The sequence below is a fragment of the Myxocyprinus asiaticus genome, chromosome 23 (genome assembly GCF_019703515.2).
Source record: "Myxocyprinus asiaticus isolate MX2 ecotype Aquarium Trade chromosome 23, UBuf_Myxa_2, whole genome shotgun sequence".
Lineage (NCBI taxonomy): Eukaryota > Metazoa > Chordata > Actinopteri > Cypriniformes > Catostomidae > Myxocyprinus > Myxocyprinus asiaticus.
This window is the reverse complement of record NC_059366.1, coordinates 25,730,452-25,745,621: the sequence shown is the minus strand read 5'-3', so window position 1 is coordinate 25,745,621 and position 15,170 is coordinate 25,730,452. Positions and strand designations below refer to the sequence as shown.

Below are 15,170 nucleotides of genomic sequence, written 5' to 3'. Positions count from 1 at the left end.
AGGTGTGTGTGTGTGTGTGTGTATGTATGTATATATATGTATGTGTATCTATATATATATATATATATATATATATATATATATATATATATATAGTATATAGATATAGATATAGATATAGATATATAATACACACAAACACTATGTTCCATCAACAAATGTGTAAACTCCACTCGAATACGCTTTATATCATGCCATTGGTGGCAGAATTATTAAACATTACAAACTTTATCTCTTGATTGGCTGCATCCTTCTCGCAGGCACTAGCCAGCTGCAACACTCCTTCGGAAGGAAGATTTCTATAGTAAAGTCTTCTGAACACTACTTTCACTGGACAGATCCAGGAAGCAATGCTGTTAGACAATGACAAAAATACTTTTAAAGGATAAATTTCAGTGTTTCTTCATATAAAACAATGTCTCAGAAGGTTTCCCTGAAATAGTCATAAGGCGTCTTTTCACAGCCAAGTTCAACTTGCTCTGAGCCTGCTCAAAATTCTGTGTAAAGATGCAAAAGCCAGACTAAAGGATGCCTGCTCTGACCCACCTCAGCCCTTAGTACCAAAGGCCATTCTGATGCTGCTTTGGTTCTGTGTAAATGAAATGCAGCTTAAACTTTGTTGTTGCCATGATAGAGCATATATTTTATTATTTAGTTTCATATTTAAAAGTATAAGTTCATATTTTCATTCATTTCTTATTTCTATATTCATAATTTTGTATTTAAAAACATTTATCTCATAACATTATTTATGCAACTGCCGTGTAAATGCATTTATTCCTGCTCTGAGCAGCATTAAACAGTGTGTGTAAATTCAACTAAATGCCACTTCAGATGCAGCTTCTGTACTGCCTTTGCAGTGTAAAGATGCCAATAGTCATGACTCAAGTATCTGAATGCTGACGTCAGTCACAAGACTTTTCCATTGACACATTAATCATTGCCATGTAAATTTGTGAGTTAGCCATGAAAAAGGCTTTTGTTAGATTTGTGATTTAGTCTTCACAAAAGTTCACTTGTGCCCACCTAATGTACAGCTATACGTTTCTGTTGTAAAATTATTGTTGAGCTGTATAACGGATGTCATTGTTATCTACTTATAATTTCAGATGAAACATTTGCAATTTATTGGTAGCATGCATAAATAGATTGTTTCTTGACATTCAGAAATAAAGCATTGTCTCTTTAAAGAAATGTAATATAATTTCAAATCAAAATGAACAAAAAAACACAAATATTTTATCACAGAAACATTACATTTTATTGAGAGCCACATATAGTACAAAACAACTACCTTAAATAACTGACTTAATAACCAAATTCTCATTTCATACAAATCTTATGGTCCTATGGTTCTGGATGGCAGCGTGGGTTCTCAACAAGGACATGAGCTCTCAGAACGCTCCCGGTAACTCATAACAAATGAATTTTTAAGATCAAATGTTAAAATGTTGGCAAGAGTAAAAATATATGATATCCCAGATCCTAAAGTTCAGGGCTTGGGCCAGTGCTTTGAATTCTGTAAATGGGCATTCCTAAACTTCACATATGAGGTCTCTTTAATATTGAAGTTATAGTGACCTCTGTCATTCTTAAATGGAAGCTATATGCGTACATATTGAACAGTGTCTACTCAGGCCATCCTTTTTGTGGAACTCTCCGGGCCTCAACTGAATCTGAATATTCTGAATATCTTTCAAATTCAAAATCTCTTCTCCTGTTTGTTGAGTCCAAGGCACAATTTATCCCACTGCATGCTACATTATGACCAGGAACATGGCACATCAGCTCAGTTCCACTGGGAAACCCCCACCCCCCTCCCTCGCCCCATCTATGCAGGAGAAATCTGGTGATTGGTGAAGAGGGGCCTTTTTTCAGGAATAATCCTCCCTCTCCAGTGGTGTGGTGTTTTTTTTTTCTTTGGTGTGTGAGATGCACACGGAGAGCCTGCCTATCTCTGACCAGCAATGTGGCCTCTTCTCACACCTCCAGGGGGTTTTGGGGCCCCTCGGCTCCCTGTGGAGGGTCTGGCTGGAGCCTGCAGATGGGCTTGTTGCACATGGGGCAGACACTGCGAATTTCCAGCCACTTCACAAGACACCTGTAAGGAGACAAGGTGAAAAGAAGAGAAAAGGAGAGAGGAGTCTGTTATGCATCAGCTATCTCAAGCACTGTCGCATCTACGACTGTATTATGACCCTGTCACAAGATGACAGGCATAACTTAAGGCATAAGGGGGTGGGACTGTATTATTTTGACAGTCTTAAACAACAGTATGTCTGTCAGAGATGAATAATCTGACAGCTGTAATTCAAGGCCAATACCCTGTTTAGTGTCATTACTCTGACAGCTTAATTTGAGGTTCCTGTGTTTTTAATTCTTGTTGAAGTGCCTCCAACAATGTTTTGCCAGAACACAACATTCTTTGCATTTGTTTTTGAAAGTAAAGTGTTGTTATTTTAAATTATCATATTGTAATGCTTCAATTAATTTTTTTAAAACTGCAGCACAATGCAATAAAAATGTACAGAACGATGCATGTGTTGGACAGTGTGGCAAGATGATGAAAGATCATCATTTTACTTCTTGTGAAAAGCATGTGAACAGGGGCAAACCCCGAGTTCATCTCTGCTTCGGAACTCCTCCAGGCAAACAGCACAGGTTTGCTAAAGAGAAAAATAGAAAGAGAGTTTTTGTAAAAAAAAAACAAAAAACGTTTTTTTCTGGATTTTTCAAGATTTTCTGACAGAAGTTCATATATATATAAAATAAATGCCGTAAATGTGTGTGTGTGTGTGTATAATATATATATATATATATACACACACACTACCAGTCAAAAGGTTTGAAAAACTTACTCATTCTTTATTAAAAAACATTTTCTTCATATTTTAGAATAATAGTAAAATCATCAAAACTATGGAATAACATAAATGAAACTATGGGAATTATGTTGTGACTAAACAAAATCCAAAATAAATCAAAACTGTGTTATAATTTAGCATCTTCAAAGTACAGACATGTACTCTTGACATTTTCTCAACCAACTTCTTGAGGTATCACCCTGGGATGCTTTTTAAACAGTATTGAAGGAGTTCCCATCTATGTTGGGCACTTATTGGCTGCTTTTCTTTATTATTTGGTACAAGTCATCAATTTCAAAAAAAAAAAAAATTGTATTATTACATTTAAATTTTATAATGAAATAAATTAATATGGTGGCACGATTATATTTTTGTCTACAAAACTAATTTCAAACATTTAAGCATACGCCTAAAGATCAAAAGATTTTTAAGATCATGAGAAACATTTCAGTCAAATGTTTCAAAACTTTTGACCAGTAGTGTATATTGTACACACACACACACACACATTTATGGCTTTTTTTTTTTTTTTTTACTGAAATATTGTACATCTCATTAAATTTCTGCTTAGAACTTTTATTAGATGCCAATAAGGCAATTATTCAGCTTTACTTACTCCAAGAAGGCTAAGTTTTTTCCCTGGACCTTTTAAAACAACCTGAAATAAGAGATGGTGTTTATGTCAGAATAACCAAATCTCCCTGCATCTTTTCCGAAAGCTATCAAGTTTGGCTAAAGAAAATAAATTACCTCATTATAGCCATATTGTTCCTGTGTGCCCTGTCGCCTCAATCTGTGAAATATAAAGCAAGAATGCTTGTTGCATCAATATAGCTATGACTGATGAAAACATTTATCCCCCGCCCCCCCCCCCCCCCAGATTAATCAAGTTATATATTTTAAAATTAATAAGATTAAGATGTGAAATACTTTTTTTTATTATTATTACCTGAACAGGTAGCAACAGAAGATCATACTCAACATGAAGATGAAGAGGCCTATCCCAAGGATGATTACATAGACATTGAGTGGAAGACGACCGCTGATGTCTGTAGTCATTTTGCAGAATTTGTCAGGAATCTGTAAGTCTGGATCACACAGGCATCCTGCAAAGTACAAACAAAGCCATTCAAGTTTTTAACTAATTGAGAGAGTCATAGGCGTTGATTTTCTAGCTCATTCATCATTAATCTGTTAGGTGAGTTGTGATTTATGATACTGAATGATTACCATAATTATGTACAATGGTATTTATTCCAAGGTACTTGGAACCATGGAATAAAATAAAATAAAAATATATATATATTTTAAAATTTTATAAAAAAAATAAATAAATAATTTTTTGAAATTGATGATGGACCAAATAATAAAGAAAAGCAGCCAATAAGTGCCCAACATAGATGGGAACTCCTTCAATACTGTTTAAAAAGCATCCCAGGGTGATACCTCAAGAAGTTGGTTGAGAATATGTCAAGAGTACATGTCTGCAAATTCTAGGTACAGGGTGACCACTTTGAAGATGCTAAAATATAACACAGTTTTGATTTATTTTGGATTTTGTTTAGTCACAACATAATTCCCATAGTTCCATTTATGTTATTCCATAGTTTTGATGACTTTACTATTATTCTAAAATGTGAAGAAAAAAAAATTATAATAAAGAATAAGTGTTTCAAAACTTTTGACCGGTAGTGCGTGTATATATATATATATGGTATACAAAGAATACCTTGGTACTAGCATTGTGCATGGATAAAAATTTCACATTTTTAAAAGTACCACGTCCATAAAAACATTGTAATACTACAGTATTTTTTGAAAATTTTGTTGGTGATATTTAAAAGTTTTTAATCAAATCACAGCAAAATATAGTTGCTATTCAATTTACTGTAATTACTTGCACCACTAACACAACACAACAGATACTGAGCGTGTTTATATGCACACCAATAAGCTGATAACTACTAAAAATATGTCAATGCAAGAAAACCATGTTTACTTGAGACTTGAAATCATTGGGTTATTCTATGCTTTTGATGTCAAAACATATGTGCACAACATTTGCAAAGCCAGTAAGAATGGTGATAAAGGTGTTTACATGCAACACGAAATCGGGGTAATGGGCAAAAATGCACCTGTGTCGATCAGTTTATGCTTAAACCGTATGACCTTGCTCCAATAAAGGAAAACTGTTTAAGGCATTTACATGAATTTACACGTTGTTGTCTTATTAAGCATAATCGGTGCACACTGCAGATTTTGGAAATGCACTTTAATCTTACAAATCAGAATTCTGATGCAACATCATACTAAATTTTGAAAACAATTGTTGCAATCATCTCAAAGTGATCATCTTGTGTTTATATTTATTTACTTCTTTACTTATTCAAGCCTCATAGTCCTCCAAAAGTCCCAGTTGTGTTGACTGTCAAAGTTCAAACTCTTTATCACACATGGGAGAATTTCCAGAGCAGCAAACATTATTCGGTCAGCAATGGTTTAACCTATATCCTGAGGCAACATGTTAATAGCATAAAAAAACCCTGTCAGCATGATGTTACAAAGCCTTTAGCTCTATGAGGAAGTGAAACACAGGAGTCGTCTGTGAAACCACACCAAATCTGTTTATATCATTAATACAATAATAATAATATTGTCCTGAGCTTTCTGACAAAGTAGTGATGTGATGTTTTCTGTTGCATGCATTGTCACCAGAGCAATTTTTTTCAAACTGCCAGAGAGCTAAACATCAGTGTTTGAAGTGAACATTACAGAATGGATGTGCACACTTCTTTGTGCTCTGCTTGTGGACAAGACAAAAGAAGACAAGGTGATGAAATAGACATTGCAAATCGACTGATGTTTGTGGAAATTTTGCAGAACGTCTTTGTAATCTATAAGTCTGGATCACACAGGCATCTTGCAACAGCACAGACAAAGCCATTTAATTTTGATACGAAATAGTTGTTTATCGTGAAATCAGAGTTTATTGTGAAAGTCATGGGAGACTGGTTAGCATTTATTTTTTGCTCTTCTTTTTTGTAAGTAAAAAGAATGCACAATTCAAATTTCATATAAAAGCATAGAGATTGATTTTCTACATCATGACTCTGTTATGTGAGTGGGTGGCATATTCCTTTCTGTTAGACCCTTGAAAGACAACACCCTTCACTGTGATTCTCATGTGTACAGTTCTCAGTGGCCCCTGCATGCATATTGCATACTGTGAGCCTGCAGACTGTCCTTGTGTTTCTCATTTCAATGTAACACTGTTCTCATTGCTGGACCTCTCTGAGCAGCCTGAACTTTTCACTGTAATACACCTTTTAAAACTGAAAAACAAGAGATGTTACAGTGGTGTCGGATGATGTGTTCAACAGATAAGCACAGTAGGTTTTGTATTCAAGCTCATTATTTACTGAGATAAATATTGTCCAGAGGTTTTTGACAAAGTAGTTATGTTTTCTGTTGCTTGATTCTCACCAGAGCAATGTTCCCAGATGGAAATCGACACAAATATCAGTGTTTGTATATGCCGTTAACATTACAGAATGGATATACACACTTCATTGTGCTTTACTTGTGGACAAAAAAACTCTCCATTGTGGTGAAGATTGGAGAGAGTAGAAAAAGAAAACAGTTGTGCCTGTCTCCAAATGTACGTAAGTTATAAACAGCATGTATGAGAGTAATTTGAAAAAGGATGCTCCCAATACTCAAAACAATGATCGCAACCCAATTATGATCACAAACTTTTTTAATTTAGTGCCATTTTTGGTCATAAAGAAGTCAAAATCTTTTTAATTTTTTACTGTAGAGCAGTTTCTGTCTGTTTGACTATATAAATGAAGTGTAATTTTAAAGGGATAGTTCACTCAATAATGAAAATTCTTTTCATGCAATGAAAGTGAATGTTGACTGAGGCTAATATTTGGCCTAACATCTCCTTTTGTGTTTCATGGAAAAAGGAAAGTCATAGAGTATGGGTTTGGAACAACATGAGAGTGAGTAAATGATGACAGACTCTTGATTTTTGGGTGTACTGCCCCAGGGGTGTCAAATTCGGTTCCTGGAGGGCCACAGTCCAGCAGAGTTTAGCTCCAACACTAATTAAACACACCTGAAACAGCTAATCAAGGTCTTCAGGAGTGCTTGAAGATTACAAGGAGGCATTTTGGAGCAGGGCTGGAACTAAACTCTGCAGGGATGTGGCCCTCCAGGAACTGAGTTTGACACACAACTGTCCCATTAAAATGCTGAATTCCATAGGTAATAGGAAAACAACCGGCAGAATTAAATGCAGCTCGAGGGCCAGTAGTTCCTAATGGGCTGATTGTGTACTGTAGAAACACGTTAACACTGATTTGTTTTTCAAACACAATATTTAGAGTCATGAATATTGTGGGTCAGAGTTTCAAGTCCTTCAAATACAATGAATGGATTAAATATTCCACTTGAGCCACGCTCTTTAGTTATTTAACCATCAAACCATTATATTTCTTATTTTTAAGATTAACACATTAAAATTTAATAACACATTTCCATCAAATTGAATTGTATAATCTTTAAAGGAATATTCAAGGTTCAATACAAGCTCAATCGACAATTGAAAAATTATTTTGACTCGTCCCTCCATTTCTTTAAAAAAAGCAAAACTGGAGGTTACAGTGAGGCATTGCTGGAGTGTATCCCCTCAATTATAATATCATGCATAGACGGAATACTGGAATGACGTTGGTTGATATAACCATAGCGATGTTTTGGAATCTAATGGCTAAACAAGAAGCACAGATGCCAAAAGCTGAACCTGTATGGTTTGCTATTTTTTATCTAAATAATATTAGTAGCTGGCGACATGTTAGTGCCCAGCAAGTTTTAGTAAAAATGCCATCGACAAAGCCAAAGGTGCCATGTTGTATCTATTGGGCTGCTGTTCTTAAAGGAATGTTTTGGGTTCAGTACATGATAAACTCAATCGACAGCATTTGTGGCATAATGTATTACCACAAAAATATATTTCTTTAAAAAAAGGTTACAATAGCCGTGTTTCCACTGTCGGGCCAAATGAATGCGTGCTAGTGCATGCCAGGGCCAGTTGTGTTCCCTCTGTCACTTCTGGGGCTTAATCGTGCCTCCTCGGGGCTTATTTGAGGCCAACGGCCAATGGCCTTTGGCCCGCTGAAAGAAGGCCAACTGGGGATTAAGGCGGGGTCAATGTCAAAGGCGGAGTTTAGTGAGATACTCGTGCTGCATTTCATTCATGTCGGATGTGAGATATTCCTACTTGAATTCTCTGATCTCCGACTATAAAGGAATTCCATTGCTAGATACCCGGAAGATGACATTCAAACCACCAAACTGCAACGCTCCCGTTCAAGGACGTAGCAGCTGCATGAGACGTGGGGGACACGTCCCCCGCACTCTTTAAAAAGGTGATTTTTGTCCCCCGCACTTTTCCAAGCTAAACCAATACCGCGTCCAAATGGTGGATTTGTATACAGTATTCTTGCATTTTGTTACTTTGGGCTGATTGCGCGACCATCCAGCCAATCACAGGTGAGTTTCATGAGCAAAACAACCCTTACGTAATAGGTTGTCAGTCAGACAGTCTAATCAACGTGGCTCTGTTCATTTCTACAAAGTTGCTTTCAACAATGCTCATTTATTCATGTTTTTATCGGTATTGATGTTGATCTAAATTAATAATCTAGAGATGAGGAACACACAAATGAGAGTTATTTATCGGCATATCATTCTTGATCGGTAGCATTACGTGAAATGCACTGCAGAAAAAAACAAAGGACAGTCCTTCTTTAAAGCACACATTGTAAGTGGAGTTTATTAGTGATTGACCGATATGGGTTTTTTTAATGGCTGATGCCGATATCCACAGAGCAGGGTGGCCGATATGCCGATACTAGGGATGTGTCCGAAGTTGAATACCTTATTCGGAAAGGCACAAATAATGACTTCAAAACGAATAACGGATTAATCCTAATGATATAAAAATATTTCAGTGATTTCAGATAGGATGGGCGTGGTCTCTGTTAATTGTGCGCATCTGGAGCTTATCAAGTGTAACATTAAGATACAACATCATATAAACTTTCCACTTCTTGAAATGTCTATGTTAATGTATCACACAATTCACACATGATTCCCATATATTCATTTATAGCCTAAACCTGTTAAAAAAGTTGATCATATTTATATTCACATCAGTGATTAAGGTAATTATCTGATTAAGGCTTTATTCTGACAAAATTTAAAATTCTCCATAAAGGTTTAAATGCTCCATGAGTTTTCATCTATTAGGAATATTCCTCCTTATGTAAAACGAAGAAACCGAAACATGCTCCATCTTTTTTTTTATTATTATTTAAACTATGATATCTCTGGTAAGGCACTATATAAATGTAACATTATTATTATTATTATTATTATTTAACTTAATAATGGTGTCTAATCGTAAAAATTCCTGATAGATTTATGGGACTTTCACCTGTTTGTAGGCTATATTGATTTTATTTTCACTTCTTTTAATGTCTGAATTTGTATTTATTATTCACTGCAAAATGTGTGCTTGACATTTCACATTTTGCTTGACACCTCCTGCCTTCAGAATAATGTTGTTATACATGCAAAGACAAATGAAAATTTTGTTTTATGCAAATATTAATATCAGAAATCTCCTGAAAGTTTAAACGGCCTGGATCGCCTGCTTGGATTTTCATGGACTGACCGTCATGATTTGCGAAACAGAGGAACTTTTGATCCTGATACTGAAGTTTTGATACTGGCTGATAGAATACATGCTTCAGAGGAAGATTTTACTATAGATGAGTGCACGACGGGAAGAAACGCTGGATTTTCGTGAGGTTCATGAATTACATCTGTTTAAACAAGATATCTACATATTTGCAGATGGTATATAATAGAAGTTTTATTGATATTTGCCTTTTATCATTAGAAAAGTTACAGGGAACTGTTGAGGAGAGACTGTTAGAATACATGCTTCAGAGGAAGATATATGAGCGCTCCACAATTTGCTGGATCTGCTGAAGTTGTGTGAGGTTGTTTTATTACATCTGTTTAAACGAGATGTGCGCATATTTGCAGATGGTATATGATATTAGTTTTATTGAAATTTGCCTTTTTATCATTAGACAAGACAGTTAAAAGTTACAAGTTCAACTATTGAGGAGAGAGAGGGAGAATGAAACAGGCGAGCACTTTAACATAATGAGCACAAATGCATCTGCTCTGATATGTGGACCACTTAAATGAGACTGTGTTGCACACCAGTCTATTATTGTAGTAACATGATGGCATGTAACATCAAAACGAACCGTGACTGGTCGTTTATATGTCTCAGTCGCTTCACATGCAAAGAGGCGATTTTCAGAGCCCTCAAGAAACGAATCGGCCAAACAGGAAAATGTATCGGCCAATACTGTTTTTTTGTTTTGTTTTGTTTTTAAGTAATAGTTTGATCGGTAGTTTTTGTCAATTTAAGCAGATTTCTTGATCTGTGTTAAATATGTAAAGCTAGTTTTTATATCAGCTCCTGTTTTTTTACCTCTGTGTTGGTGTGCAGTTGACAAACTGTAGGGAAAAATATAGATCTGCTGTGTTTTTACTGAATTGAATAGACAAGTAGACACGCTTTTATAGACTTTATACATGAAAACGTATGGATGTTACTGAAACTCAATTATTATGACTATTATTGTTGTCTTTCAATAAAAGTCATGCTCAGCAGCTCACAAACTGTAGGTAAATTATAGATTTGCTTTGTTCTTATAATGCTTAAAACCTCTACAAAAGTCTCTTTGTAGGTCAGTAGACATAAAACATTTTAAAGGATTTCTTTTGATTGTTGATTCAATGACTAACTAATTTCAAACAAGACACTCATTTGTCACCGCCTTCTGGCATTACTAGAAATGGTCACTGAATCATTACATGGAATTTTGGTGAACATAATCAAAACACTCGAGCCAATTGGATCCATTTTAATCCCACAATGCACAAGCACAGAGTAAAAAAAATATATTGTGCACATGCACAATTGTCATTATTGTAACTGAGTAAATAATTTATTCAGGACCAGCTTGTGCTCAGTCTTTTATTGTCATGTGTGAAACAAGCAAGTGCTCCACAAGATGTCCTTTATTTTTGCAGCTAATTTTGCAAAATTATGCAATTATTTTGCAATACTTAAATCTTTAAAATACTACAAATATTACAAGTAAATAATACATATAAATTAATGTAATACTTATATCATACTTATATATTAATATATACTGTAATATATTAATACTGCACTGTAAGTGTTGGGTCTGTGCGAGCCACCTACTGACAGCTGTGTCCCCCCCCACCCCCCACCCCACACTTTTAAAATGACTGCTACGCCCCTGCTCCCATTAGCATAACTGGGGTTAGACTGTCACCAGAGACGTCTCCTAGCAACCCAACTGATGAACAGTCCTACTACGCTAGCATTTGTGCTACAGGTGTATGATCATGGAGGAACTTTGCCTCATTGATCGATATCATTTAATAAAAGTGAACGTTTTTCGCTAACTTTGTATATCTCCGGGTGTCGACATGTTTGTGTGATATCACGCACCTACATCTCAGCAAGAAAATTATGGACACATTACAAATTAGTTAAGATGCACAATGGACAAAGAAGTGCCTAAAGGAAAGACTTTCCATGGTTCGAGATCATGGACGGTGTGCTGGGACATTGTCCTGCTGTTAGTGGAGAGTCCACTCGGGACACCATGACAGTTAAAGTCAGTGAGTTGTCAACATTAACTTATCTTCCTAGCTATAACTAACGTTTACATACAATATAAACTTGATATTCTAGATAACTAGATAGCATGTGTGTTTGTTTTGGCTTGTGAAATGGGCTGGGTGTGTGACGTTTGCAGCAGGGTGTAGTATTAATAAGGGCAGGTTTTAGGAGCAATGCTGAGGGGCTTTTGGTCCAATGGTGGGAATGCAGAGCGATTTTGGTCTCGCAGCTCGAGGTCTGAGGCTATTGGCCCCGCCTGACCAGTTTATGGCCCTGGCTGGCACTGGCCTGATAGTGGAAAAGCGGCTAATGAGGCACTTACAATGGAAGTGAATTGGGACAATGTTTTGGAGGGTTTAATGGCAGAAATGTGAAGCTGATAATTTTATAAAAACACTTAGATTAATACTTCTGTTAAAACTGTATTATTTGAGCTGAAAAGTTATTAAAAATCCTTGTTTTTATGGCTGTTTTATGGTAGGGCGTTACATTCACTTCCATTGTATGTGTGTCACTGTAACCCAGATTTTTTATTTATTTATTTTTTGGTAAGAAAAAGAGGGACAAGTCTAGATACATTTTTGTGGTAAAAAACTTTATGCCACAAATGCTTGTTGATTGAACTTAACTTGTATTGAACCCAGAATATTTCTTTTAAAAAACATTTTTTTTTTTTTTAAATATCTAAGGTTTTTGATTTAATGTTGTTAAAGATGTCTCAGTTCAGTTTGATGGAAATGTGTTATGTAATTGAAATTTGTAAATCTTGAAAATATTTTTGAGTGTTATTTGTGTTGACAAAGGAGAGAAAGATAGAGAGCATTTGGCAAAGTGAGTGAAGCTTGGCCAATTGTCTGTGCATAAAGGCAAACACTAGTGGTGCACCCTTTCTGCCAAAAAGCCACCATCTGGTCTATCTAAGAAAGATAGAGGGGGAGGCAAAAGATGTCCAATGGAGGCTCCACCAATCCAGGCTGGAAGCACCATTTAGGGGAAACAATAATGTCTGAACTCAGGGGTTGATTGCTGCCAAAAACGACACAATGTTGACACGGATAGATGCGTATGTGATGTGTTTGTCTCTGTCTAGCCTGTTCAGGTCATAGAAGAGAGTGTGCCAATCAGAAGAAATTAAAGGAGGTTTGACTTTTCAGGTGAAGGAGGGGCTGGTAGTAATAGAAGTAGGATTTTGGTTAAACATTGATAGAAAACCAGTTGTTGGGTTGAAGATTGTGAATGAATAACACATGTTTTAGGGAACAATCTAGACAATGCACCCAAATCACTAGGATGATTAATTTAAAAATGGGGGTATGATTCATACTCACCGTTGAAAAAAGATTCAGGAAAACAGGCGCTAGATTGCTCCACTATACCAAATAATCCAGTAACTTGTGTCCAAGGAAACTGTTGAAACTGGGCCAAAAGAGTGGGCTGATCTCCTCACTCAAAACCGGATGAATAATCTGAGCTTTATTCTCCCAAAAACTCCTACCACAAAAAGAAAAATCTTCAGCGCCTCTGGTTAACACACTATAGTCACCCACCAGCTCCTCGCTTGCATATGCATGGAGGCAGGGTGATTTTGTTTTCTTTGTGTTGAAACATTCACAAAGACAAGTCGGTCATTGTTGAGACCTGTGTCAGCACTGTTGCAGATATCAACACCTACTCCTCTGTATCTAAAATGTTTTGTGCTGCCATGTTTTGACTTGCTGCTCTTTTGTCCAGCGTCAGGATCCAAAATAAATTCCAGATTTTAATCAGTGTGCAGCACAGAATTTGTAAAATTGGCAATGAGTCTTTCACTTAAACAATGGATTACCATCTGCCTCTGCATGAGGTGAAGTTGTTGTCATTGGCTTTTCTCATTTCCTACCACTCTTGCAGAGCGACAATAATGAAACTGTGAGAATTCTGTGGGATAAAAACCAAACAGTACAGTGCCACCGTTTTCTTTGTCTATCTTCAAAACATTGTCACAAGGCTCACCCCTTCCTCTGCTGCCGTCAGCCACTTCCTCTAGTCTTCTTGCTTTGCTATGTCTCCCTCAAGATTATCGCCCTCACGCTACAATCAAGCGTTTTCCCCGGTAACAAAGGAAAGGAAGAGCTGTGGCACACAGCCGTCAGAGCTAGACGTTGTAAATGCGCCCCGTTCAAGCTGGGAGAGGCATCGGGCTGTGTCTCTTCCTCACGCCATCTGGTCTGGCTTGTCCGCTTTGAAAATTCTAAGGATATAAAATGTGTCCTCCATACAAAGTGATGAGCTTCCTGTGTGTTTCCTGTTGCCTTATCCACCAGCCCTGCCTCCACGTAATGGTGCCGATGACTACTCTCCTGCTCAGTTCAGTTTGTAAACAGATCCCTGCTCATGTGATTCGCTGTCTGGATCACAGCTCTCCTTTCACCCACCCTCTCCTTGCTCTCCCACTCTCCCTTCCTCTTTCCCTCTCTCTTTATATATTGTGCACGCTTCCTCCTATTCCTCTCCATCTGAAGGCTATTAGGACGTGACAGTGGCCAAGCAAGCAGACAGGCAGGCCGAGTTAGGATCTATATGAGACAGGGTCTGGAGGGGAACGGGGGTTGATTAATTTTGTTTTGCTGGCTGTCACAAAAACATAAACAAAGGACCAACAGAATAATACTAAGAGTAAGAGAGAGAACAGAATAAAACAGAACTCTTTGTATATTCTGATAACAACCCCAAAATAAAGCAGAAAAAAATTAGTAGATGAAAATAGCTGTGATACCAGCAATATTGAAAATTCACTATGGTTGGCTGAAAAAGAGACACCGAAGTGAAAATAGTAAGAGTTTGTTTTTGGGGAATGACATGTAATTCCTTTTGCTTGGCTGACTTTCAAAAAAACATAAACAAAGAGATGACAGAGGGAAAAGAGTGAGATAGAATAGAATAGAATAGAATATAACAGAATAGAATAGAATAGCATAGAACTCTAGGGATATTCTGATAACAACCCCAACATAAAGCAGAAAAAAATGAGAATGTGACAAAAGCAGTTAGACCAGTGATCTTGATAATGACACTGTTTTAGTGAGCAGTTTGTTTTGGCCAGTGAGATTTGATTCACTTTGCTTGGCCTGCTGTCACAAAGCATAAACAAAGAGATGGCAGAGTCAAAGTGGTGAGAGACTGAACAATAGATAAAATAGAATAGAATAGAATAGAATAGAAGTTTGATTTTTTTTTTATAGCAACCCCAACATACAGAAGAAAAAAATAGAGCATGTGATACAAGCTGTGATGTCAACGATCTTGATAATGTTTCTATTTTAGTAATGGATTTATCAAGCAGCTTGTTTTGGAGAATGTCGGTTAATTAATTTTGCATGGATGACTGTCAAAAAAACACGAACAAATAGTTGAGAGAGGGAAAATAGTGAGAAACCATGCTAAAGACAGTATAGAATAGAATAGAATAGAATAGAACTCTGGGGATATTCTCATAGCAACCCCAACATAAAGCAGAA

At 36.5% G+C, this 15,170-nt stretch overlaps 1 protein-coding gene across 2 annotated transcripts; it reads right to left on the bottom strand.

The window, feature by feature from the left end:
• Window positions 1-1,237: 1,237 nt before the first annotated feature.
• Window positions 1,238-14,080, bottom strand: LOC127414246 (RING finger protein 122-like). Of its 2 annotated transcripts, XM_051652136.1 has the most exons (7): window positions 13,666-14,077; window positions 13,002-13,164; window positions 3,814-3,970; window positions 3,615-3,657; window positions 3,481-3,522; window positions 2,584-2,666; window positions 1,238-2,101 (listed from the first exon to the last, which is right to left on the bottom strand). In XM_051652136.1, the coding sequence occupies exons 3-7, from the start codon at window positions 3,921-3,923 to the stop codon at window positions 1,981-1,983; spliced, it is 399 nt and encodes a 132-aa protein (XP_051508096.1). In that variant the 5' UTR covers window positions 3,924-3,970; window positions 13,002-13,164; window positions 13,666-14,077; the 3' UTR covers window positions 1,238-1,980. The 2 variants fall into 2 exon arrangements, with proteins under 2 accessions (XP_051508096.1, XP_051508097.1); XM_051652137.1 differs by lacking the exon at window positions 13,002-13,164 and having other exon boundaries at window positions 13,666-14,080.
• Window positions 14,081-15,170: the final 1,090 nt, after the last annotated feature.